General features: G+C 54.1%; 1 protein-coding gene across 2 annotated transcripts in view; it reads right to left on the bottom strand.

The window, feature by feature from the left end:
• Positions 1 to 181: 181 nt before the first annotated feature.
• LARP1 (La ribonucleoprotein 1, translational regulator) overlaps positions 182 to 21,529 on the bottom strand; it is a 43,432-nt gene continuing 22,084 nt past the window's right edge. Inside the window, exons 3-20 of one of the 2 annotated variants that reach the window (XM_034067098.1) lie at positions 15,456 to 15,517; positions 13,994 to 14,059; positions 13,061 to 13,232; positions 12,363 to 12,494; positions 12,033 to 12,176; positions 11,195 to 11,357; positions 10,787 to 10,931; positions 10,409 to 10,583; positions 9,594 to 9,763; positions 8,934 to 9,293; positions 8,069 to 8,192; positions 7,285 to 7,490; positions 7,082 to 7,188; positions 6,424 to 6,575; positions 6,047 to 6,191; positions 5,713 to 5,822; positions 5,129 to 5,256; positions 182 to 4,584 (exon numbers count right to left, since the gene is read on the bottom strand). In XM_034067098.1, coding sequence (XP_033922989.1) covers positions 4,363 to 4,584; positions 5,129 to 5,256; positions 5,713 to 5,822; positions 6,047 to 6,191; positions 6,424 to 6,575; positions 7,082 to 7,188; positions 7,285 to 7,490; positions 8,069 to 8,192; positions 8,934 to 9,293; positions 9,594 to 9,763; positions 10,409 to 10,583; positions 10,787 to 10,931; positions 11,195 to 11,357; positions 12,033 to 12,176; positions 12,363 to 12,494; positions 13,061 to 13,232; positions 13,994 to 14,059; positions 15,456 to 15,517 — 2,783 coding nt within the window. In that variant the 3' untranslated portion in view covers positions 182 to 4,362. The remainder of the gene's footprint in view (positions 4,585 to 5,128; positions 5,257 to 5,712; positions 5,823 to 6,046; positions 6,192 to 6,423; positions 6,576 to 7,081; positions 7,189 to 7,284; positions 7,491 to 8,068; positions 8,193 to 8,933; positions 9,294 to 9,593; positions 9,764 to 10,408; positions 10,584 to 10,786; positions 10,932 to 11,194; positions 11,358 to 12,032; positions 12,177 to 12,362; positions 12,495 to 13,060; positions 13,233 to 13,993; positions 14,060 to 15,455; positions 15,518 to 21,529) is intronic. The other variant, XM_034067099.1, reaches the window with a different exon arrangement.

Raw genomic sequence — 21,529 nt, 5'->3', positions numbered from 1 at the left:
AACTTGGGGGGGGGGGGGGGGGGGGGATGGGGAACCAAAGAAAAGAGTCAGTGAGGCATTTAACACCAAGTGTAGCAACCCTCTCATAAAACAGAGCCTAGCAATCCATTTCAGAACAGTGACAAAGGGACATAACCAGCCTCGGAGGAGACAGGGAAATGAGCATTGCAAACACAGCTTGCTACATGTACAGTTTTCCTTTTTTTTTTTCCTTTTTCTTTTCCTTTGATACAATAACTGGAAAGGCATCAACAGCTAAAGGCCCCCTCTGCTCTGCCATGCAGAGCACGTAGGGACGCGTGGCAGGATGCGGAGGTTAACACATCGTATTGTTACAGTACAATCGACCAGTCCCAAGCAAGACAAGCAGTTGCTGAAACTCGAGGGACCCAGAGGGTGCGAGGGGGGCAGCAGAAGAGAGACAGGCAGGCAAAGGGAGCAGCAGGATTATTACTTTAATTTATACTCCCCATCTCCCCCCAGATGAACATGGCAAAGCAATAAAGCCCCCTCCAAACACACCTCCTACCTCTGTGCTAGGGCTCTGTACCTGTTGCAACTGCCTGCATCCCAAAGGCAGGCTGACCCCCCAGGGAGCCCCGGGCTGTAGCAGCCTGGACATCCCAGGAAGAGGGGTGAGATGGGGAGTGCTCCCTATGCTCTGCATCCCCCAGCCTGCCTGAGGGCAAGCCAGGGCTCTCTCTGGCTGTGCCGGTGGCACCAGCACCATGCAGCCCGTGTGAGCTGCGGGATGGAGTCATGCTCATGGGAGGATGCCACCGAGACCGCTAGAATTAAACACAGCACAAATATGATCATGGGCAAGCGTCCAAGCTAAAAGCAAGGCCGAACACAGGAGGACAAGAGCTTCCTCCAAAGCACAGCCCCTCTCTGGACAGCCTGCAGTGGTGCGAGCAGTGCACAATGCCTTCTGCATGCAGCTCCGCAGCACAAGTTCCAGTGTCTCTGCAGACCTGTCCCCTATGCAAGCTGCAGGACAGGGGGAAGCCCCGCTGCAGTCAGCCCTGGCACTGACCCCATGCTGCACAGTGGCTCTGCCATGGCCACCAGCAGCAGAGGGGTGCAGGATGCTGCCATAACCAGAGAACTATGGAGCTGTGACCGGTGGGCACTGCACTCTGATGTGACCAGCCCAGAGACAGAGTCGGGAGCAAGCCATGGCTACCTCAGGCTGTTGCATCCTTCTTTCCCTGGCTACGCTGCTGTCCACAGTGAAACAAAGCACACGCTCCACAAACCTGGAGGGCAATGGGACCGCTGGGATTGATGTTCTCATCCACCTCTCCCTGGGAAATGGGAGAGGATTGACACAGAGCCCTCAGCCACACTGGTGTGACAACCACTCACTCAGCAGAGCAGGGAAAACCTCTCCTGTGCCAAGAGCCTCAGCCTTAGAAAGGAAAGAATAATTTAAAATCAAATCAGATTTGGGGAAATTCTCTGGGAAATTTCTTCTCTCTTCTACCACCCGAGCAATTCCACAGTCTGCTCCACAAGCACTGACTCCACAGCAGCACTCGTTCCTCCTCACTTCCTATTTCATTTGGGGCTACAACGCAGACAGTTGGCTTTGAAAGAGAACACGCACCAACAAGGAGCACAGACATGGCAGCAAGGACCACCCTTGGCACATCCAAACCTGCTTCAACTTGCAAACAACCAGCAACGCATCTCCAGTGTCCCTGATCAACCCCCAACTCTGAGGCTTCTCTTTCCCTGATTGGAGCAAACCCGGCTGCATCCATAACCTCAGAGATCTGACTCCATCCAGCTCACAAGAGAGGGGAAACCCAGGGATAACAGTCATGGCCACAGCACTGTACAAGCATTACTTGCCTGTCTTGCCCAGTTACCACCCTGCTATCCCAGAGCACTGCTGCTGTAATGGAGCAAGCCCCAACAGCCTGGTGTGCTGAAACAGGGCCTGGGAGCGGTACCAAGCTGCAGGGTGGTGGGGCAGGGGCAGACAGACCAGGGCAGGATCACACCAGCAGGAAAACAGCAACTACCCTCACTCAAACCCAGCTGTGCTTTCAGCTCCAACAGCAGTTCACAGCACTGCCCCACACCTGCCCCATCACCAAAGCAGCACCTTTGGTGAAGTGTCAGTTTGGGAAGGTGACAACTTCAGTCAGAGTCCCACGAGCACCCACAGCCACTGATGGACAGCTTGCTCCAGCTCACCCCTTTACCTCTGCTCACTCATCAGCCTCGAAGCTGTGCAGGCACTGAGATCGCTCCTCCCTCCCAGCTAGGAGACTCCATATCAGCTGGATATGCAGGGGAGACACTGCTCATTACCAGCTTGTGACTCCGCAAATTGGGTAATTAGCTGCATCCGAGTAGCCCATCTGTTCCACACTGCACACAGGAGCGTGCTTTGCAGCTCAGAGTGCCAGAGCCACAACCAAGCCAGCTGCTAAGCAGGTATCCCAACCAAGGAGATGGAGCACAGCAGGAGCAACGCAAGTGGCTGTGGCTGCTTCCCACCCTTATGGTGGGAGTACAGCTTTCCAGTGCTACTTCTGGGCCCCAGGAGAAGATCTCATCCCCTAACACAAGCCCCATGTGAGGGAACGCAGCTCACGAGCCTGGGGAGGGTTTGCCTGCCAAACCCACCCGGTGCTGGGTAGAGCAACCGAGTGAATGCCACATCAGCTCTGCAGCCATGGCCTTGCCTCAGCTGAGCAAGGAGCAGCACGGTGTTAGCTCAGCCCTCGGACATGCACAGAAGACTCCAGGCAGCCACCTGCCAAGACACGGTGCACCAGGAAACCCAGGCGAGAGCTCTCCTTTGCCAGGCAGGTCCCCATCGCACACCCAGCACAAGTCCCATTAACAGTGATGCTGGGAGAGATGGGTTCCATGCAGCTGCATCACTCCTGTGTCAACAGCAAGGACCAGTCCCTCCAGGCGCTGTGAGCCCCTGTGACCACACTGGAGACACAGCCAGCCCCAACCTGCCTGGAGAGGGGCCACCAGCACGCGCAGTCACAGGGAGGATGCTACAATGGTCTATACACAACGGAGCGGCTTCAACTACTTTGCGAGCACAAGTCTTGGATTGAACTGTCCTCAGCAGCTTCCCCCATGAGGAGCAGGGCTGCAGGGTCGGAGGGAAGGCCGCGGGGCAGGATCAGCTCAGCAGCAATGCCGGGAAGAGTCTCTGGGCTGAGGGGAGCAGAGCCCAGTGTGCCCCAGGGTGCAGGGAGCCAGCGGCTGCCCCGGGCCAGCTCCACCGTAAGGCAACATTTTTTTTGTTGTTTTTAATTATTTTTTGGGTTTTTTTGTTGTTTTTTTTCCTCAATAATATTTCCAAGGAAGAAAGCAAAGGGAGATGTGTCTTTAGAAAGATTTTTTTTTGTTGTTTTTTGAGGATTTTGGGTATTTTTTTGTTGTTGTTTCATTTTTTAAGGGAAAAGGAAGAGAAAAAAAACGCCAGCAAAGTCCTGCCTTTGCATGTGATGGGCATTCCTGGGGCAGCTGGTGCACCATCCACACAGGCTCGAGTCCAGGTGACCTGCCGGCTTCCCACTAGCTGTCCTTGCAGGAAAGGAGTCAGAACAAGCCTATCCTTGGCAAAGGTCCTTTGGTTGACTTCCAAATTGTCCGTGACAGAAGGAAGAGAGGTGGGCAGAGGGAGAGCCAGACCCTTGGGAAGGCTGGAGGTGAAGACACTGGGAAGGAGGGACCAGGAGGACGAACAGGACAATGCTCCTGTTGCAGTGGAGGGGCACCGCCACACGTGGAATGGGAGATGTCAGCCAGGTCATGGAGATCAGAGGCTCCGCAGCATCACTGTGGCATCGGTCCCCCATAGGGAACCTCGCTCCTCCGAGCCTCCTGAGCGGGCTGCCCTGTGATGCGAGGGGGGACACGAAGGGGAGGCGTTGGGGCCGCACAGAGCAGACTTGTTTTGGTAAATCCAGACAAACTTCTAGCAATAATTTAAAACTTGATATATATATATAATAATAAAAAAATCTCCCCTTTCTAAACCCAGCCAGAACGTATTTGTTTGTTTGAAGAGACACTAAGACATGAGTGTGCGCACAGGAGGGGAGGGAAGAGAAAGCAAAGGGTTGGGTCTGCTGGGAGCGGGTCTGGCTCTGGTCACGGTGTTGTAATAGCAAAATGGTGTTTCAGATGCAGATCATCTTTGCTTTCCAGCCACAAGAGAAAAGAAGTTGTGTGCGTTGAAGGTTTCTCCAGAGCAGCTTATTCTTGGGCACCCATCTTCCAGCTCCCTTCCTGTCTCACCTCCTCACGTCTCCCCTTCTCCGAGCCAGTCCCCCACCAACCCACCCCATCCCCTGGCAGGAAGCAGATGCTGCAGCCTCTCTACTTCCCCACTGTCTGCGATTCTGCAGCCGCCAGGGCAGGGGATTGCTGGCTCAGGTTTTTGGCATCCTCTTGTGCAGGCTGGCTGGGTGAGGCGTGGGCTTGGCTGGATGGGCACTGGCTGACCGTTTTGCTGGAAGACTGGGATGGGTAGCGCTTCCTGCCGTCGCCCCCTGACGTCGTCGGATACCTCTTGTGTCCACCTTCCTCCCCCATGGGTGGCTGGAAGACAAGCACCCCAGGATCAGCACAAATTCCCCCCACATCAAAGGACAGTTTTCCTGCAAGCTTCCAGTTGCAACTTCTCTCCTTGACCCACAAAGAACACCCATGCTCACCCCAAGCCCACAGACGCCCTCCTCCCCAGTATACTTCTGCCAAAGACAGACTGGCTTCTAATTAAGAACAATGGTGACAACTTGCTTCCCACCCAGGGGCACAGCCTGGAAGTCTGGGAGTCAAAGCTCCAAATGCCAACTCCATTCAAGCCAAAGCTCACTTTTAACTCTCTCCTCAGCTCATACGGAAAGATGGGCTTGTCTATGGGTCACTGCCCACAAAGGGGAGTTGGAACTAGATGATCTTTAAGGTCTCTTCCAACCCAAATCACCCTATCATCCAGGTCCCCAGAGAGCTGTTCTGAAGTGGATCTGCAATATTCTAGCCCTGCAATGATCGGGCATGACACTAGGTGTCACTGATTTCCCCCAAATCCTCCATTGCTTGAGGGGGGCATCAGTGTGGTGCAGGCATTGTGGCTACTCACATCCACTCGGAAGTCCTCGAGGCGCTTGAACTTGCTGAGGTATTCTTGCAGTTTGCTGTTAATGTCCAGATTTTTGGCTTTGGAATACTTTAAGAAGGCCCAGAACTTTTCCAGCCCATAGAGCTGTCCTGGAGGGGAAGAAAACCAAACCAGACATCAGGACACTTTCCTCCAGGCTTCCCCACCACTTGCACCTCAGACCCTCCTGTCCCACCTGTGGGCACAACAGAGGCAAGACGGAGAACCTGGAGGGAAGCAAACAGCTGTAATAGGCATCCCTCTTGACAGAGGATGTCCTGGTGATGACAGAGCATTGAGAAATCCTAGAGGAACTGGTGCCTCTAGCAAAACATCTGGGGAGCTACAGTCTCTCATTGCTCTCTTCCATTCCCCCAGCAGTCTTCAGGATGACAAGCATCCACTCTCTACCATGAAGCAGGAGGACACCCAGCTGATCCCTGCTGCACATGTTAATGTACACCATTATGTGGCTTCTCCAAAGTCATGGGAAGAGGCCCAAAAGCAGCCATGCAGCTAGACTATGTTGCTGTCAATCCCAGGGTAAGGCCAAAGGAGGCACCTACCAGCTTCGTAATCCTTGATGGTCTCTTCTTGGAAGTCCTTAAATATGTCTGGCCGGAATTTCTTCTCCAGCCCATAGCTGTAGTATCTGAAAAGGCACTCCAGACCGTACCTGGAACAGAGCGGCATGTGGTGCTCAGACACTGCACATAACACCCAAGCAGAGAGGCAGGAGCCCTGCTGTGTACCAGCAGGAGGGGGCTGAGAGCAATCCCAGTCTTACCTTGGAGCAAGGCAGACATGCTGCCTTTTCTTTGCTGTGAACCCTTTAGAAGGCTGAACCCTTCTTCCCCCACTCCCCTCCCAGGAAAGGCCACTCTGCCCCTCCTCTCCTACCTGTATCCCTCCTTCCCGTCCTCCACAGCAAGTTGCTTGAACTCCTCATACATTTTCTTGTTGAAGTGATCTCGGAGGAAGAAGGACCAGAACCGGAAAAGTGTGTTCATCTCCTGGGACTGACCAATGCCCAGTCGTTTCCGCTCTGTTTTGGGAAGAGGGGATGCTCACAAGTCAGATCTTCTCCCAGGGACCCAGCTCTTGCATATGGGCTCATGCAGAGCACCCACCCCAGTGCTGGACACCCTGAGCCATCATTCATGCTCACCATACACTGTGGTGAAACATCAGCTACCAGCAAGGTTGTCCTGTAGGACCCTGCTTATCTCCGTGTGCTGGAAGCACAGACACCCTGCCCCACACCCCAGTGTCCCTACCGTTAAGGCAGCGCCGACGGTACTTGTGGTAGACATGTTGTGTGAAGCCATTCTCCTTGAGCAGCTCGTGTGAAGGATGCTGGAACTTAGGCAGGGACTGCGGGGTGCAGCCGTAGCTTCCGACGGCCGGGGTCCCCTCCGAGGGGCTGGAACTGAGTATCAGAGACTCCCATCAACACCCTTCCTTGGCATTACCCAACTGGCAGTGGGGTGGGGTCACACTCCACCCCACAGCACTTGCCTGTTGGTACCACTGACTCCCTGTGACTGTCCACTCTGGGTTTGGGACCTAGGTCATGGGGGTATCCTAGCAAGAAGGGAACTAATGTTTCCAACTGAGTCTCATCTTGGTGTTCCAAGACTTCAAACTTCCCTCAGCTCCTTCCAGGAGGGACAAGTTGGGTCCCACTCCTTTCTGCAGCCACCTAACAGGAAAATTCCCCTGCAAGACCAGGGACTTTCCCATATAGTGACATGGTTCAGGGGTGGACTTGGCAGTGCTAGGGTAAAGGCTGGACTCAATGACCTTAAAGGTCTCTTCCAACCAAGCTGATTCTATGGGTCCAAGATCAGAGCCTGCTTTTTCCCTTCCTTCCCACACTTACTCCCTTTCCCATTTCTAGCTCCTCCATGACCACATAACACCCATCTCTGGTACCTGATGGAGGCAGTTCGTGGCCTGTGCTCCCGGGAGTCCATCACCCAGCCCACGTGGCACTCCATTGGAGGGTTTGAACTGTGCCTTGTCTTCCTCTTCCGTGGAGTCTGCAAGACACAGTGCATCAGGGATGTGTCCCCTTCCTCATCAGGCCCCAGCTGGGAAATCCCATCTCCCACCTCATCTCCCAGCCCTGGTCCCACCTTGGCATCTATCGTCCTGCCCTCTTTCACCACTGGGTAGAACCGGGGCGTCTGTGTTGGGTCCTTCAGCTGAGGCGTGCGAGGGGTCCGGGGGGTCCTGGCATTGCGGTAGTTGGGCGATTCTGGTACAGTTGTAGGCAAAGACCGGGCAATGGTTGAAGGTTCAGGGACTCCAAACAACTTGTTAGCCAAAGCGTCTGTGGGTACTGCAGAGAGAACCCCCACCATGGGTCAAGCTGAGCTCAGAGCATGAGAGCATCACTACAGCCAAGGGACATCCATCTGGCAGTGGGGAAGCAGCAGAGACACATCCTGGCCCTCTGAGACAAGCAGCTTCAAATCCAGCATGCCACCAACTTGGCCATGCAGCTCAAAGCCTAGCAGCAGATCCAAGGACTGAGCTCTCAGGGATCCCACAAGGTAACTTCTTCCCAGCGGTGAACAGCAGCAACAAATCCCCCCATTCCCAAGAGAAGGTGCCAGGCACAAACAAGACCCAGCAGGCAGCTGCCTTCCAGCTACTCAGAGAGGATGGAAAAGGAAAGTCACAACCAGGGAGCTACATCAAAGCCTGCCATGGTTTCCTCACTCAACTGGGACACCCCTGCTTTTGGGCCTCCTCTTCTGGTGCCCCAAAACATTCAAGCTGGGAGAAAAACACTGCTCTGGGAAAGATAATCCCACATTCCTGTGGCTGCAATTCCTTGTCCCCAGCTGGTACCCAACCTTCGAGGGCCACTTACCAGGAGGAACAGGGACAAACTCAGTCTCACTTATCTCTTACCTTGCTGGAACCTGGGGGGACCAGGAGGGACTTCCTGGTTTGGATCCACTGGGGGCTCTGGAGTCAAGGTGTCAAACTGCTCCCTGCTGATCATGTTCACCTTCTTGAAGTTCTCCACCTCTTGCTGCATTGGAAGAGGAAGATGATGAAGCAACCAATTACCCTCTTCTCCCCTCATCCCATCAGTTCATCATCACCCCTCTTCCCCACACTCTCAGCTTCTACCACCCTAGAGAGAAGCACTGCTTCATCAATGTGCCTGGTACCAGACATGGGAACGCTGAGCCTAGCTGATAGCTCCAGCAGCCACCCCACCTTGCAGCCAAAATGATTTCCGTCGCTGAATATGTGTAGCTAAATCCCCAACTGTGAGTCACCAAGCTGGAACTCCAAGGCTCCAAAGCAGCAGGTAGGCTTTCTATGAAAAGCCCAAATCTGTGCAAACTGGCACCAAAATGGGGAAGAGCTCAGGCCAAGTGCAGCCCAGCCACGACGAACCAGTAAGTGTAGTCTCCAAGGGACTGTGCCATGAAGCACTGGACACTATGGACAGTGCAGGAACATCCAATTTCCCCCACAGACTTTGCACTGCCTGCCAAGACCCTGGCAGCAAACGGAGCAACGGGCCCCAAGACCTCTCAATATTGTCACTGTGTTTACCTGGCTGCAGCCTTACAACCATGTTACAGAGCAGAGTTTATCCCTGATACAACAGAACACGATGCTGGGAGCCACAAACCAAGCTCTGCAAGAGGACTAATTCCGGCTTAGCTCTAACCCATCCCACACCAAGGCAGTCAGCCTCCTGCGCACGTGCCTTCCTACACCCCACACACACTCCCTTCCTTCAATCAGCTGCTCTCACCTTAATCTGTGAGTACTCTGGCTCAAACTGCTCTGTCCACAGGTCCTGCTCATAGTAGTACAGCCCATCGTTGATGACCTTGGCCAGCTCTGAGCTCATTTTAGCCCTGGATGTGTGGTTGCCAGTCCGGTCCCCACCAGGATGCCGGCGCAGGTAGGGAGGTGTCTGTGTCACGATGAGGATCTTGTTGACATCCCGGTCATCGATCTCGTAATCAGAGTCTTCGTCTGACCAGTCAGTGAAGGTGTTCTTGCGGCCGTCCATCTGCTCCATCTCCTCATCAAAGAGGAAGTCTAGCTCCTCTGGTTCATCTTGGTCCTTCTGCTTTTGCTGCTGCGGTGTCTTTGACTCCTCTGGTTTCTACAGGTAGGGGGACAAGGGTGACAAACAGAAAAAATCACCCAGTGATACAAGCATCCTGCTTGGAGACACAGCTATTGACCCTTGTTTCTTTACTGCAGCCAAAGCTGCCCATATAGGGAGAACACCTTATTTACACCACTGAGGATCAGCTCCAAAGTGGGTAGGATGGGCCCAGGAGAGACCCAGGACATCACTCTCGTGGCAAACAGACCCTATCTTATTTGAAATCTGCCTACTTACGATTCACTCAGACAACTGGGAGACCTCCAACCCAACACCTTCTACATCAGCACCTACCTTGGGCCTGGCTGGAGAGGGCCGAGGTCTCTTCTTCACTTCAATCCATGTCTCTGAATCCAGGTCTGGCAGACTTGTGGACAGGCCCTTAGGCATTGTCTTCAGGTTACTGACCTCCTCTGTTTTGGTGGGGACAGGGCTGGCAGCACGCGGGGAGCCAGGAGCAGACTCTAGAGCCAATAAGAGGCACAAGGTGCTTTAGAGGAAGGAATGGAGCCTGGGGGAGTGTGAAAAGCACTCTACCAAAGAGGGGGTTCTTCTGGCCACATGGCACAGCTTGATCTCCTGCCAAAACTAAGTCTCACAACAGCACCAAGAAGATTCTTCACTAGGCCTCTTGGGCCCAGCCCTGGGCTCCTGACAACCCCCACAGGATGGGAAAACAGAAGGAGGGGCAGCCCCTAAAAAAGACAGCAGACCCTTCCCCTGCAGTCAGCTGACAGCTCCGTACCTGCTGCTCCATTTGTGCTCAGCATCAACTTGTCCACTAAGGAAAAGGTGCATCATGAATGTCCTCTGCTCTGCCCAGCAGTAGCAGAGTATTTCCACATGCAGCCAAGAGACTTCCAGCAGGACTAACTCCTCCCTGAATCCCTTCAGTCCCCACAGACTCAAGTCTCTTTTGTGTTTCCCCACATACAGAGGTAGCAGCACTCTGGAGGTCTGAGGATAAAAGCCCATACCAGCTTGCACCACCAAGCAGACAGCAAAAGACAGAGCCTTGCCTGGGGAACACCCCTGACTCTGAGGGTCTCACTCCTGCTGCAGTACCAACACTGCATCCCACACCTCCCTCCACATTCCCCAGTGCCCACCTGTCTCTTTCTGGAAGCTTTGCCGGGGCACAAACTCAGGACAGTTGATGAACTGTGAGAAGTCAGTCTGTGTGTAGTCTGCCATAGGGGGGCCAGGCAAAGCCCATTTCTCTGGCTGCTCTTTTCTCCTTATCTTCTCATCCACGATTTCCACCACCTTGCTGTCCTTCAGAGCCTGGAACCAAGGGATACCTGGTTAACTTATAGCCCTACCTTGGCACACTGAATGTCTCAGCCCCAGCCCTTCCTCCCTGGGAGAAACATGAGGAGGAGGGAACAAGGAAAGGACAAGGTAAGGCTCCATCTGCATAGCCCATATAGAAAACAGGCCTCAGAGAGGGATGGCAAGAAGGGAAGTTAATCTTCCCTTGCCCTCACCTTGATGATGAGGCTGATGTCAGTGGTCAGCGCCTGCACCCGGTGGAAGCTGGCAATCAGGGTGATGGGAAGGAAACCATCCGAGTCCATCTTGCGGCGCAGGAAGAAGTCTCGCTCCAGGTTGTCCACACTGAAGTAGTATTCACTGTACAGACAACACAGTGTCAGACAGCTTCAAGCCACCTTCCTCTGGACACCCCATAGGAAGTAATCCCCCACACTTCTGCTACTGCAAGGCTGGTAAGACAGCGTGTGGAGCCCAGATTTGGGGCAAGCTGGTGCTCTAAGGTGTGTGGCACAGAGTCAACACACCCTGGCTCTAACCCTACCCACAGGATTAACTACACAGAACCCAGGGAGGACCTCTGGGAACATCCCAACGATCAGAGGAGAAGAGGTGGTGCTTACATCTGCCGCTTGATGTAGTCTTTGAGCAGCTCCTGGTCCACACTGTACAGTTCGGCACTACTGATGTTGTCAAAGTAGTAAGTGATGTTGCTGGCATACTTCTGCGTGCGGGAGCCATCTGAGCCCTCGAATTTCCGGTACCCATACTGGTAGTCAAAGTGCCCTGTGGGACACCAGGAAGGGTCAGCACAGAGCTCCTGGGATCTGCCAGACAGGGCTAGACTCTCACACAAGTATCTCTCTCTGCACTGCTCCTGGGGCCCCATGGCAGCCCACAATGGGGCATCACCCACATCCCTAATCCTCTGCTCTCAGCCTTTGCCACAGAAGGGATCTCAGCGAAGTTTCAACACACCAAGCCAAAGAGAGGCCAGGAATCCTCTTACCCAGGAGCAACTGGGCAGCCCAGATGGCACATAAAGACCCTACAATGAAGCTGTGCCAAGGTTAGATGCTGCCCTGTCAAGTGCCAGTGCAAATGCTTCCCCATCCAAGCCATGACTCCTGCTTGGCTCTTGACATAACTCCTATATGGAGTATCTGCATGCTTCAACTCCTCCACGAAGGAGTACTGCAGAGGACAGAAAACAGGTGGAGGAGCTTGGCCTGAGCAGCAGAAGGGGATCTGCCTTTATTAATATACTAGAAAGAATAATTTGCTTTCATTAAAATCAGCTCAATTTTCCAGCTGGGATGACCTGCTGCAGTACTTTCCTGTATCCCTGCAGGGCTCTGCCCTCCCCAGCCTGCTCTGGAACCCCAGGTCTCACAGTCCCACAGCCACCCACACTTCAGCACATGCTCCACGCTGCCACAAGAGCACACATCCAGCGATCACCTCCTCTGCCCCGGCCACGGCCCCTGCCGCGGCCCCGGCCTCTGCCCCGGAAGGTCCCTCGCACGGCTCCTCCCTCGCTCTTCACGCTAGAGGTTTCATCATGGTCCTGCCAGCTGCGCTCGTGCTTGTTGTCCGGGTGCCAGCCTGCAGCAGACAGGGAAGGAGGGGCAGGAGGAGTGTTACAGTGTGAAAACAGCCTCCTGGAACAAGTCCGCTGCACCCAGAGCGCTTTGACTGCAGGAAGGGTGCCCACTGTGCCATGCCTGGGCACCAGGGCTTGCTCTGCCCTGTGGCCAGGGCAGGGAGAGGGGTCCCCAGGCTGAGCCCCACCTTTGAGCTCGCTGCGGTTGTTGGAGGGGTGCCTGTGCTGCTCATTTTGCCGGTTGTTCCGAGAGGCCGTTTTGTCCCTAGGCACCTCTGACTTCATGTCTATCTGCAAAGGGACCCACTTGTGTTTGTTGCCTGCAAAAGGACAGGGTTTGGGTGTGACACAGGTTGAGAGAGCGTCTGCTTCCTTCCCCACAGCCCCATCTTGTCACACAATCCCCCCACATGGAGGGGAGAAAGCATCAGGGCCTTTTGGACTGACCCTGTCCTCAGACATCCCTCCAGGCCTTACTGGATGGAGAAAGTCTCCAACCAGAACTCTTGGACACAGAGGGACAAGGCACAAAACTCCCCTGCTGCTTCACTTCATTTGTCCTTCTACCCCTTCTGCTCATTGAGGCTCAAGCCAGACTGAGCTCATGTGTCATCCATGGCTGATGAAACCCACAGTCAGGGAGTGTACTGTGCCTCCTGAGCGCACATGGAAGGGTAAACCACTGCCATACTGAGACACTTGGACATCCCTGCTTGGGCCCTGCTCCACCAAAATGACACTCAGCCCCCCTTGAAGCCTGCAAACATCATAGCTGTCCCTGCACTGGAACCATGTACTGCAGCAAGGCCCTCAGGCAGTGGATGCTTCCACCTAGCTTAGAGTCACAGAATAGGGGACAGACTGTCCCCACCAGGTCCTGCCTTACCTTTCTTCTTCTGGGCTGACTTCTGGTTATCATCATCACCATTCTTCTCCTCCCCAGACTCATCCGATTTGGTTTTCAGGCTCTCTTTGCCATCGCTCCCATCTCCTTTCTCCTGCTCTTTCATGTCTTTCTTGACAGGCAGTTTCCGAAGGGATGGTGCTTTATGTGGCTGCTGGGGACACACCAGTGGAGGGAAGATGTGAGAGGTGGGAGGAATGAAATGCTGGATGCAGACCTCAGCTGGCCCAGCAGCAACAGGAACCAGAGGACCCTGTCCTAGGCTGGAAGCATCCCTATTCTGTACCCCTTGGAGACATTCTGTTCCTGGCAAAGAGCAGGGCAAGGGCCTCTAGAGAAGCTGTGAAGTGCTCAAGCTGCGACACAAGCCCCAGGCATAGAAGTTATTAAGATGGACTGCCAGGGAGGCCTGGTGCTCTGGGACAGTTATCCTGCAAGGGACCAGACTGCCCCAATGGCAAAGGGTGAGTGAACCTCATGACCTGACAGACAGCCAGAAGCTGGCAGAGCAGCATTTACAAATAGAAAGGTTTCAACACCACCCATGTCTGGAGCAGGAGAAGGCCATGCCCCATGGGCACACGAGACCCTTCTCTTGCATTTTCTCCTATAGAACACTTCTGCCCAGGCCCCTTCTTGCTCCGAGCACCCTGAGGAGAGCGGGTCTGGGAGCTGCCTTACCTGCTGCACCCAGGCCACGGATTTAGATAGGCTCCAAGCTCCCAGAATAGCACTGAGGGAGGGAGCTCGACAGACTGAGCAGCCCTAAAAGGAAATCCCCTGCACGCTATTCCTGGCTGCCTCTGCACTGACACTCAGCACCCCAAATGGCCCGAGCTCAGCCAGTGCTTCCAGAGGGACGGGGAGGTCTGCAAGGGCCTTATCCTGCTCATCGGAGCAATTCTGTGTTCTCACCTGGATGCTCTTGTGGGCTATCTCTCCTGGTGTTGGCCAGTTTGTGGCATCACCAAAGTCACCAACCTAGTAACCAAATAGAAAGGTTTTGTTACTGCAGAAGCTGCAGATGCCATTCCCCGCATCAGACAAATCTGACGTCTACAAGGAGTTGTAAACTCTACAAGGAGCCCTGTAAACTACCAGCCTCTCAGCTCCCACCTTTTTGCCCCAACAACAGTATCTGGCACCAAGTTGCCCAGGTTAACTCACTCATCGCAAGCACTATCCCTTGGACAGGGAAAGCACACAGCTTTCAGCATCCTGAAGCAATTACATCCCATTAAAGAAGCTGCTTCCACCTAGTGGCAGGTGACAGCCAGGCACAGCTTCACTTCAGTGCCCAACTCAACCAAGGGCTGACAGTAACAAAGCGAAGGGATCATGGAGTAGAAGTAGTAGGAAAATTCATGCAAGTGTCGGATGGTGCTGGGTGCTCCCTCATTCCAGACAACCCATCAGGGATGACCATTCGCTTCTCTGCTAAATAAATGACATGGCCACTACCATAATTTCTTCTTCTCCCAGGTTTCAGAAAGGATCTGCAGGGCACAAAGGACCCAAACTGCTGCCCAGACACACCATGAACCATGGCTGGGCACTGAGTTTATCTGGTCACAGAAACGCCTCCTTCCCCTTGTGGGGTTATTAGTTCTAAGTGAATTTGGAGTCACCGAGTCCCCTGGATCACATCTCTACGTGCAGGTGCCATGCTCCTCTTCCCACAAGGCAGGTTTCCTTGGAAAACTACTTCCAGTGCAAGGCCTGTTTCAGCCAGGAGAAACTACCATCCCAGGACCCTCCTCTCCCTGATGTGGTATAGATAAGGAAGTCTTATCAAGTTTTAGATAGGTCTTCACTGGCTGTTGGGAGCCAAACCAACAGCCCATATCCTTGCCTGTGCCCCAGCTGCATGCAACATCCTCTGAAGCAACTGTCCCTCCATCACATGCTGATCCCTGGAACAGATTGCCCTAGTTCCTCCAAAGCAGTCAAATTGTTTGAAACCCTGACTCTTCATGTGCCAGGAAAGAACAGATTGCATAAGAAAGGACCTGCAGATACACTGCTCTATCACACCACAGCCCTGTCTGCACTGCAAAGCAGGGCACTGGCTATGCTCCCAAGGGATCTGTGTGGAGGGGAGAGGGTTTCCACATCAAGGACTGTGCTCCAAGTGCCTCCCTGTGAAAGGCGAGGTGAGGTTTCTCCTGGCCTAACTGGGCAGAAAACCAGTCCAGGCAGCATTCAAGACCATTAAAACACTGAAGAGGAGATGGAGAATCAGGATGTTCTTCTTGTAAGTGGCCAGGCCAGGACATAAACCCTCTACAACCAGGCTTGTGATGCAGTCTGCTCACGTAGCACTGCCAAGGGCACGAGGAGCTGGAGGCCAGTGATGGGACAGCAGACACAGCCTTACCTTGCTTCCTTTCCGCGGTCTCAGGCTGGCAGCCCTCACCACCTTCGCAGGAGTTGTATGTTCTGCAAGAGGAGGAGAACAAAACTGTTAGAACACAGCTGAGGGTTGTGGAAGTGTTAGCTCTGGAGGAAGCAAAAGGTGCCCAAGAGAAAAAGCTGAACAGACAACAGAGCCAGCTTCTGACCTGGATCTCAGAAGGGCCGCAACGAGATCAGAACACTTCTGAGTCATCTAAGTGGCAAAAAATAGACGTTTACCACCATCCTGCCGCAGAAAGGGACTCCCTGACTTAGCTCAGCCCTCCCCACTTGGCCTTGCCAGCCAGGGAGGAGAGGTGCTGAGAAGTTCAGCTCGCTCTGTGAAGCACCAGGCAGAACTTGATCTGCACAGCAGAACAAACATGCCCTTGAACAGCGAGGCCTGTCACCATGTGGCCAACCCTCCCCAAGGGAGGGGAGAAGGGCTCTGACACAGGGATGCACATGGGTGCTGCTCAGCTCGTGCTTTGATCTCTAGTGCATCCCAGCACGGGGCAGTGAGCTCATGAAAGGGAATGTACAGAGAGAAGAAGCCAGACTTGGGAAGTGCTTCAGTCTTGCTACAGGCAGGAGTATTTAGGCACTTGAGTGCCTCCGGGGAGTTGTAAGTAAAGAGTGCAGCTGTTGGGGGCTGCACCACTATGGACCTGTAGTAAGTCAAGACCTCAGCTCCACCATGATGCGCCTTGCTTCCTGCTCACACACCACCTCCTTATAAGCAGGAGAAGACATCACTCATCTTCTCCCTCCTCGCAGGGTTGGCTGCAAGGTCTGCGGATGAGGCTCACACAGAATCCAGCAGAGCAGCACACCACCACTCAACAGAGAGCCCCCTTGCCCCTGCCTTGAGGGGCATTTCTGCTGACTCCACTGGTTCAAAAGACAAGCACCCAGGACTGGGCTGGGGGGTGAAGGTGAGAGGAAGGTGAAGAACCCTGAGGGATGGCAGAGGCTATGGGGCTGTCCCAGGAAACACCCTCAACAACCTACCCAGCCTCACTCAAAGGTGGCTTTGATCTCCTGTGTAAGGAAGGACAACTTTGCCTAGATGATCAAAACCGGCCCCTGGCTAGTCTGGAAACCTGTGATTCATCCTGCCAGCCCAGCCTTGCTCAGGGCTGCAGGCTTTGAAGTGTCAGCAAGGCAGTCAGCCATGGCAGGACAGAGCCACGTGCGCTCTTCTTCCCCAAGGTTCCCAAATGGAGTTTCCACCCCCAGGAGATACCAAAGCTCTCAGATAGGTCCCTGAAACCTCCCCTTTCCCCAGAGAGCCCCTCCCCATGAGCAGCATCAGTCCCATGTGCCCCTCACTTATTCCACGTGCACCTCATTGAGAATCCCAGCTCCACAGCACAAAGCTTGCCATGAGGCTTTTAAACTTCCCTGTTAGTGTAGGAAGAGCGAGTGCTTTCCAAACAGCCCCTAAAATCCTCCACTCAACACACACAGATGTCACTGACTAAATATAGCTTCAAAAGGCACCCAGTGCTACAGCACAAACCCACAGCCAGCCCGCTTTTCCACAGGCACAGAGCACCCCTGCCTGCTCCTACAGCACCGACATGCTGGCACTGCATGGAAGAACTGAGCTTGCTCTGCAGGCTGATCCCCAGCTAAGGCTGAGGGAGAGCAGGGCTCACTGCAAGCATCCCACCCCAGTGCCTGCTCCCTCCACACTGCAGCCCCAGCCTTCACATCAATGGCACTCAGCAGTTTTCTCCAGCTGCTTCAGCTCAAAAGCCTTATGGCCATCAATGTTCTTCTGGGGGTCGAGGCAAAGAGAGGACCCCTCACAACTCCTAATGAAAGAGGCACACACGGGCTGCAGGGGTGGGTGCCACAGACTCCATGTCTTTGTGGGGGAGGAATGAGATTGTTTGAAACAAGTTCTGCTGCTTTCCTTATCTGCAAGATAGGAGCAGGGATCCCTTATCTAGCCGAGGTGCTAAGAAGACTCATTAGCATCTGCAGAGCGCTGCAGAAACACAAAACAAAGCAAAGCAATGGGCTGCAGCCTGGCAGGGAGGCTGCTCCAGCAAGGGAGGCCAGGCCAGTGCCACGGCAGGGGCTGAGGCACCTCTCAGCAGCGTGGATGAAGTCAGGATCTGCAAGTCATGGTGGAGAGCCCCCGGAGCAAGGCAGGAGGCTGAGGGTGTGACTGTGCTATGGACACAGAGCCAAAAGCCATGGCAAGCAGAAGCTGAGCATGCCTGGCACTCCCTAGAGCCCACCAGCCTAACCAAGGGCCCCCAGGCTCCTGGACATCAAACCCAAAACTGCTCTTCGTGTGCCCTTGCAGAGACTCAAACAAACCCATGCTTTTAAAAAACCAAACCCAAAACACATTTGGGCTAATCCAGGTGCTCAAAAACCTTCCTACAAGGACAGGAACACATCTTGTGTTCCAAACCCCACTGGCCTTCATCCCTGCATCAACTTGGGTAATAGGGAGCAAGCAGGTGATGCTCACCCCCGTCCAGTAGCTCGGACAAGGAGTGCTAGCGAGGAATACTAGATACTGCCCTGGCTGGTAACTGAGCCCTTAAAAGCTGCTCACAGATGTCTGACCTCCTGGCATCTCACAAACCTCCTTTTGCATCTATTTGGTGTAACCTTCAGTTGCACTAACACTGCCTGACTGCCCTCCCCTCAAAAAACAAGGCCCTTCTGTGCAAGAGGACAGACAAAACAGCTACAGCAGGAGCCAGGGCTTTAGTGGTGTGAGGCTGGCAAGGGAACAGAGGGCAGGGAAGGAAGGACCAGCTTTGCCTGCAGCCACAGAGCAGCTGCTGGCACAGCCAGGAACAGAAAAGCAGGTTTTGATCTGCTGCCTGCAGCCAGAACCAGCCCCATTGCCCATGGGGTTGCCCAGCCACAAGATTATTTCTTAGCAACCAAGGGGATGAGGCAGAGGTGGGAGCAGCACAGCCCCATGCCAGCACTGCAGCCAAACCCCTCCCGTGGCCAGGGCACACAGCACCAGCATTTCTTGGCTTTTGATGCTCGCTCCCCAGTGAGCACCACACAGGGTGATGCTGTGCAGGCGCCTCGTGCTTCCCTTCCAGCACAGCACAGCAGCCCTCCAGGCAGGAAGCTCAAGGGGGTGACCAAGTGAGCCAACACCTTGTACTTGGAAGGAGAAGAGCTGCTGCACAAGGACCAGACAGGGTGACAGCAGCTGCACAGCTCAATGTGTTATCCCCTCACGCTGAGATGGACATATGCTGTAGGACTACTGCGCTTGGCCCAGGAGACCTATCTACTACCTCACCTGGGAAAATCAAACCCAGTGCCTACCAGCCTCTTCTTTCACCCAGTGCAACTTCTAATGTGTTTGTAGAGAAGGCAGATGAAGAGGTGGAATAAATCCGCAGGGCTGGGGTTATACTGCAGAAATATCTGCACCTCTGTAAGAAAGCTGTAGAGCCTGCTCCTGGTGTATCACAACACAGAGCAGGGCTCAAAGCACCACAGCACCAGCTGGGACAGCCTCAGAGGGCAGCCCAGGCTCCCAGCAGGAATGTGGAGTGCTCGGAAGAGCCCTCCTTCCCCACGAGCTGCTGCAGCCCACAGCACAAAGTGCTGATGAAGGCCATTCTGGAGCCAAGAGCCCAGACTTTGTGCTGGAGAGGCTAAGGCAGGGCGCATGCTCCGTGGGTCCTGCTGGAAATGGTAGAGCTGAACTGGTATTCCAGAGCCCTGAGGGTGCTGTGCGGGAAAGCTGGACATGCACCCTGCGGTCCAGTGGGATCCACTTCACTACCCAACAGTCTGAGTGATCCCTTCTTCCCATGCTCCATGGGACAGTCCCAGCACACAGGAGGATCACAGTTCATAACCAACACGATAGACACCCCCTCTGACAATGCTTCTTCGAGGTCTTTAGGTGAGGAAGACCAAATGAAGCTTAGGCAAGGGTGAGCTGAGTCCTGAGCAGTCTTAGCAGGTTGCAAGGGGAATACTGTCTCAGTCAAAGTGACACAGCAAGGAAAAGTTACTGCATTAACCTCCTGAAAAGCAACGGACACCCAGGCATGACAGCTTGTGAGAGAAGACAGAAACCACCAGACAGCTTACACTGAAGAGGACTATTACTTGCTCACAATGACATATACACACTCACCATCCCGGCAGAGAACATCAGCAGGGGAATTAGCTGTTTCCCTGGAGATAGCTAGAGTCTTTCTAGTAGGGCAGGAGGGTCCCTCCTGGGGTATAACACACAGGAGGCACATGGTGGGAGAGCATCAACCTGCACAGCAATTCCTGTAGGAAAGAGGGACCCAGCAGGCAGCCAGAGCCAAGGCTGTGAGGACCCTACAATGCCTGCAAGAACCCCTTGCTGGTCTCAGAGGAGACCCCAATGTGAAACAGCTGCACAAAGGCACATCCCCACCTTCCCACCATGGGAAACTCAGGGCACCAACCCTGCCTCAAGCAAGCTGTCCAACAGGGCAGCCTGACCCACACAGCAGCAGGGACAAGACACTGATCCAGAGGCTCTTCTTTGGCACTCATCACTTCCTATGCATTCACACTCCATGACTTGGCATTTCAGCCTGACTGAGCCATCAGAGGACACAGCTGGTGAGCTTCATGCCCACCAACACTACACCTTCTCCAGAGACATTTGCAGAGTCAGTTGTGCAGACCAGATTTGACCTGCAAGCCAACAGCCTTCCCCCTCCCACCAGCAGCTTCCTGTGGCTGCTGTACCGGGGTCTTCATCAGCAAGACAGCAGCAGTGGCAGCACATCCTTACTGTAGAGGTGTTGGGAGGCACAGGCAAACAGGAGGGAATTCAGTCTCTGTAGGTAGCAGCCCTGCATGCAGAGAGGTGCTGATAACCCAGAGACTGAGCAGCATCTTCCATCTCTACCTGTCTCCAAGGAGCTGCTCCCAGCACCAGCTTCAGCCACATGTGAAAACTAATGCCAGACTGAGATAGGAAATGCTTGTCTCTGCAGCTCCATGCACGAGCCTGGGATTTACAGCACTGCCTGCTTGGCACGCTCACATTTTGCTTAAGACATCCTAAGGCACATAAACCCTGGCAATGATCAGGGCAAACCAGGCACACAGACTGCTCCTCCTCTCGGTTTTCAGTGTTTTACAGCTCTACATCTTGCCAAATCGTAGTTGTAGCTGGAGATGCATGAAGGGGGAGATCAAGGGAGCACTGGACGGAGTTCTCCAACAGTTTTAATGGGATGTTATCACAAGGACATCTTCCAGCAAAAAGGAGTCAGTGTGTCTTACAACAGGGGCTCTCACCCACTGCTGAGAACTGAAGAATCACACCACATGCTGGATGCAGTCTGGTGGCTCCCCGCTGGCAGCCCAGGGCCTGGCCCTGCTCACAAAGGTAACAAAGGTATTGGGATCACCTCTATAACACCATGTTTCCTGCATGTCCAAGAATGGGCAAGGTCAGGACCAAGCAGAAGACTGGATCCCTAAGCCGCACAGCTGAGTGGGATTCAGGCTTGTAAAGCGCGTGGGAAGCCTGTTCAGCAGGAGCAAGAGACAAGCTGCAGACACCACGGTTCAAAGCATTCCAAGCCATTTTCCTGCAGCTCCTCATCAGACAGTTCCACCTTCCAAGCCCTACTGTAACAGCAGAGGAAGCAGGGAGCTGCCTACACTTCTCTGCAATGGAAGCTCTGCAACTGCTGCAAAGATCATCCGCTAAAAATAACTTCAAAAAGGGCATATGAAAGCTTGGCAGAGAGCATGAGGAACGCTCCCTCCCACCTGGGTGTCCTCGCAGGCTCCGGAGTCCACCCTGGAAAACTGCATGGGAAGAGGTCAGGGTACATACAGGTTCAATACTGCATGTCAGGCACCGTCACAGGCTGCAGTGTGGGCACATGAGCGATGTTCCCAGCTCTTGAAGCCCTCCCATCCCTCAGCTGATAGTCCTGAGGCAGCCCCGGAGCAGGGGGAGGTAAGGCAGCTCGAGACTCTTGCAGAGCCTGTCTCTGCTGACAGCACAGCACCGGCCTTCCGAGCACGCAGGGGACCACATCCAACAGC

The sequence above is a fragment of the Melopsittacus undulatus genome, chromosome 10 (genome assembly GCF_012275295.1).
Source record: "Melopsittacus undulatus isolate bMelUnd1 chromosome 10, bMelUnd1.mat.Z, whole genome shotgun sequence".
Classification (NCBI taxonomy): Eukaryota; Metazoa; Chordata; class Aves; order Psittaciformes; family Psittaculidae; genus Melopsittacus; species Melopsittacus undulatus.
This window is presented reverse-complemented; position numbering and strand designations above follow the sequence as displayed.